Source organism: Mus pahari, chromosome 1, assembly GCF_900095145.1.
Source record: "Mus pahari chromosome 1, PAHARI_EIJ_v1.1, whole genome shotgun sequence".
Lineage (NCBI taxonomy): Eukaryota > Metazoa > Chordata > Mammalia > Rodentia > Muridae > Mus > Mus pahari.
In genome coordinates this window covers 116,100,524-116,105,511 of record NC_034590.1, presented here as the reverse complement: position 1 = coordinate 116,105,511, position 4,988 = coordinate 116,100,524, and the positions used below count along the sequence as shown (strand labels likewise).

At 43.6% G+C, this 4,988-nt stretch overlaps 1 protein-coding gene across 1 annotated transcript in view; it reads left to right on the top strand.

Moving 5' to 3' along the window:
• Positions 1-987: 987 nt before the first annotated feature.
• The window catches only part of C1H11orf80 (chromosome 1 C11orf80 homolog), a 75,362-nt gene continuing 71,361 nt past the window's right edge, over positions 988-4,988 (top strand). The window contains 4 exon segments of the mRNA XM_021208657.1: positions 988-1,356; positions 1,359-1,424; positions 1,426-1,482; positions 3,307-3,445. Of these exon segments, the coding sequence (XP_021064316.1) occupies positions 988-1,356; positions 1,359-1,424; positions 1,426-1,482; positions 3,307-3,445 (631 nt within the window).

The window sequence follows — 4,988 nt, the reverse complement described above, 5'->3', positions numbered from 1 at the left end:
ATGCCTACATATAGAAAAGTGTTGGGTGTTCCCTGTCCCTTTATCCCTGAGGCTCATTCCAAGGAGGAGGACTGGAAGCCAAGACAACCAACTCACCTGAAGTACTTTGCCATTAGCTATCGTTCCTCTGCCCTTCATCTCCAGTGGTATTTTCAAAGAGGAGCATTTCTGCTGAGCTGACATTTTCAAAGGGAAATATTTTTAAAAAGAGATGCGAAAAGGAGGGAAAAACTCCAGCGACTTCCCAAATGCCAGCTTTTTATCAATTCTGATGATTAAAATGAATATTCCAGAATTAAAAGTCACCTCTCCAGCATTTCTAGCTGTGAACTCCTGAGCTGGGGACCAGGGGCAAGAGCTCTGAGTGCACTGGAAAAGGGTGTACTTCAGGTCCCAAGAGACATGTTCTTTAAAGGAGCACCGAGGTTGTGTACTGGGCAGGCCCTCTGCCAGCGCCACAGCCTGTTCTGTCTAATCCCAGCTTCTGCAGAGGAAGAATTTTCTCTAAAGGAAAGCGGCCAACGCCCTGTTCCACCCTTCTCCTTGGGTAACTCGTTGCCAGGCAAGAATCTCTCACACCAGCATCTTCTTTTGGCAGCCCAAGGAACAATCTGTCAGATTCCCGATAGTTGTGAGCCTAAGAGTCCATCTCACTAAACCCGTTCTGCGCCTGTAGGACTGTCTCCCTTGCTTCCAGCTAGAGACACTCAGAGCTGCTTGTCAGCCACACGTTCTGTGAAGTCAAACGTGGGGGGGAAGGAAGGGTCTGGTGGGAACTGGGCAGCTCCTAGGATCCTCCTGGAATAGACTGGGGAGAGGCTTGGGGACAAGTTGCCAGATACACAATAGTACCTGCAGTTTTGAACTTCAAAATAATTTTCTTAGTATTTGCAACAAATCTTATTGCATGGCACACATAATACGGGGTAAAAAGATCGTTCACCTAAAATTCAGTTTTAATTGGCCACCCATATTTCCCTCTGTTAGATGTGGGAAGTGGAGCCTGGTCCCAGGCACCGCCCGCAGAACAGAAGGCAAAGCCATCTGGGGTCTAGAGCCAGCTTGGGGATCCTGCACTACGCAGCCGCAGCTTTCCAGGGAGCAGCCCTGGAAAACGCCAAGGGCGGACAGAGCGCTTTGAAAAGGGCCGAGGGCCGTGTCTTGGCGAGACCGTGGGAAAGTCTCAGGAGCTGTCGCCGCCCGGCCTCTTCCCGGCTCGCCTCCAACCTTGGCAGATGCGCCACCTGTCCTCCCGCCCACCCGCCTACGGATGCGGGCCGCCTCGCGCAGCTCCCGCAGTGCGCAGGCGCGAGGGCTGGGGGCGGGGCGGACGCGCGGTCGGGCGGGAAGGGACGGGCCCGGCGTGGGCGCCCTCCCGGGTCGAAGCCCTAGCTGAGGAGGAGGTTGTGACCAACTGGCAGTCCCGAGAGCTGCAGCCGCTCTCCTTACGGAATGGAGAGGACGGCTTTGGCTGTCTGCGAGGTGATGCTGGGAAGGGAGAGAAAGACACTTCTGAGAGGAGGGCGTTGTGAGGAGACCCTCGAAGTTTGGGCTTAGGGTTCTGGCAGTTCCCTGAGGTGGAGGAGAAAATGCCGTGAATGGCTAGACAAATTAAAACCCCTCTTTTTTGGGGACAGTGGGAAGGGCCTGAGGTATGAGGTACAGGACCACCCATCAGCCTCGTGGGTCCTTTCTGAGGAACCGGTGTGTTCCGGGCTTTGCCTGTATCCACCTCAAGCCGAGGACCTGGAGGGTCACCAACTATGGTGATGCCAGATCTGGGGTGATTCTGAGAGGAAGCTCGGAGGTCGGCCAACTGGATTTTTAGCGTTTTCTACCCACCGGTGGTGAGAGGGCAATGTGCCATCATGAAAGGGGTCAGGTGGTAGGCAAAGGGGCACCAAGCCGTAGGAGAAGGTGTGATATTCTCTCGGGGAAGCCACCGTGAGGTGTGGAAGGTTGAATCCAGGGCTCATACGTACATACATACATACATACATACATACATATTCCTATACATGTGGACAGGGGGGAACTGTTTAGTTCTGGAAGATGGCATTGAATGAATACCTGGGCCAGCTAGCTACATGTGTTCACACCATTGCTAAACTTGGCAGCCATTACCTAATGGGACACTTAACTCCAGGCTTTCTAAAGAACACTGCACAAATGAATACAGAATTATAGGTTCTGAGATAACTTAGAATATTCCTGATTCTTGGTGTCTTCTTTGTCATCGTCAAAGGAAGTTGGGGGATTAGATTTTACAAGATGACAGAACCTGGGATGGAACCCAGGGCTCTGACTCATCCACCAGTCAGTATTCTTTTCCCAACTGCTATCATTACACATAAAGGCAATGGAAAAAAATCTGAACAGGGAGAGCACAGGAAATATTGTGAAGGAAGATGTTAGACTGTACAAGTGTCCGGAAACCATCTTCATAATCTCTGGTACAAATTGGGATCTTACTTCTCAAATTTGTTTACTCAGAGCTCCCTGCCTTAAAAAAAAAAAAAAAAAAAAAAAAAAAAAAAAGGTGTTGGCTAAGAGTTTTGTTGATTTTCGGCCTTCTACAGTTTGATTCCCAGCATGCTGGTGGCAATGCGCCATGTGACCTCCATGGGCAACAAACATGGTCAATGTATGTATATACTGACAAAACACTCATGCACATAACAATGAGTATTTTAGGACATTATGGTAACTTATGCCTTTAATCCCAGCATTTAGGAGGCAGTGGCAGGTGGATCTGTGAGTTTGAGGCCAGCTTGGTCTCACATTGTCAGACCAAGTTGTGAGGTACCCTATGGGTGGTGGAACTGAACTCTGGTCTTCTGCAAGAACAGCCAAGTGCTCTTAACCTTAGAGCCATTTCTCCAGTCCCTTTCCAACATTCGCAAATAACATAGCTAAGTATTTATCTTATTTTGACCTTCAAAAATGTTTATTTAATGAATGACAAAGATAATTCATAACTAGATACCACTCTTTTTCATAGTTGGCTTTTATTTGGGCAAGAAAATAAAAACAAATTACAGTCCTTTTTTTTTTAAATTTTTGTTTCTAGGTGAACTTACCCAGCAACTTATTTTCTTAATTTCCTGTCTTGGTGTGCAATATATTGAATTATACTGTCTACTTATGTATTTTTTGTGTTTAGATGCCATGATCTGAGCAAATGTAACTCTGTCATTTCATAAGCAGGAATACAGTATTTTATAATAGAGTTTTAACTTTATCATACAAATTTGCTAGGACCATGATTTTAAAGATTATGTTTTATCTGAACTGTGCTCTTTTCAGATTTTAAGATATTTAATAATCCACTGGAAAAGTGAAGCAGGAGCAGCAAAGGAAACATTGCTGGATGGGCAACTAGTGATTTCCATAGAAGCATTATGTTCTAAGCACCTGCCAGATTCTCTGCATTGCATAATAACTAGTAAGTGAATTATCTGTTTTGGTTTTTTATGTGATGCATATCATAGTTTGTATAAAAATTTTAGTTTGTCACAGTCTCATTTCTAGTGTAGTTATAAAGCGAAATGACTTTTAATAGATATTCGGTATTATATTTGTAAGTGTGCAATATAGGGAAGATAAATAGGATTATAGCTTTCTTAAATTAAAATTTCCCCAAAACAATTTTACTTTTGCTCTTAGTTTTATCTTTTTCACAACAAAATCATATCGATTTTACCTTTTTTGGCAATTGCAAAAAGGGGGGCAAAAATAAAGGGGGGTAAAAATAAAACAAATGATGGTGTATATTTTTATCCCCAAACCCCATTGCATGGGCATTTTGAGTGTAATGGACTTCTTCAACGTGTCAGGCATAGATGGCATTTGCATTTATATATCTTCCGGTAGTTATGTTTGTAATCTATCAAGAAAAAAGGTGATATGCACTTGGCATAGTGTGTCATTACAGAAACATATTTGGAGAGCAAGACTTTCTAGTTATTTGATTTCTCAAAATAGTTAACATTCAGTATATATTCTAGATTTTTCTGTGTATGTGTGCACAGTTACTGGCTTTTTAAAGAAACAGTGGCACATACCTTTAATCCCAGCGTTTGTGAGGTAGAGACTCCTCTCTTAAGTTCTAGGCCAGCCTGGTCCATAGGATGAGTTCCAAGACAGTGCTATGGAGAGAAACCCTACCTCAAAAAAATTTTAAAAAGAAAAAAAAAAAAGAAACGTAATTGGTATATTATAGTCTCATGTGCTTTTTAGTAAAGTGGTCAGTGTTTTATGTTAGCATGTAGAGATCTACTTCATTAATTTCTTTCTTTTTCTTTTCTTTTCTTTTTGTTTTTTTTTTTGGGGGGGGAGGGTTTTTTGAGACAGGGTTTCTCAATATAGCCCTGGCTGTCCTGGAACTCACTTTGTAGACCAGGCTGGCCTCGAACTCAGAAATCCACCTGCCTCTGCATCCCAAGTGCTGGGATTAAAGGTGTGTGCCACCACTGCCCAGCCATTAATTTCTTGAAACACACAACTTCCTTTGTTTTAGATTTTATCAGTTATATAGGTATACAATTTTAATAATGTGATAGTTCAGACCAAGCATGTTGGGTCACAACACTTGGGAGGCCAAGGTTAGGAGGACTGTTTTGAATCTGAGGTCAGCCTGGTATATATAATGAGGTCCAGATCAGCCTAGGCTGAGAGTGCCCATAACCAGAACTTACTTAGATTCTAAATGGGTATGGTGAACTGCTTATAGGTAGAGCCTTGGGAGGCAGAGACTAGGGTTCCCAGAACCAAACTGGTTAGTGAAACTAGCAATATGGGTGAGCTCTGGGTTCAGAAGACCCTACCTCATAGAATAAAATGGAAGAGCAGTTGAAGAAGATCGCTAACATCAATCTTGGTCCTTCACACACATGCACACACACACACACACACACACACACACACACACACACACACATATATATATATATATATATATATATATATATATATATATATATATATAT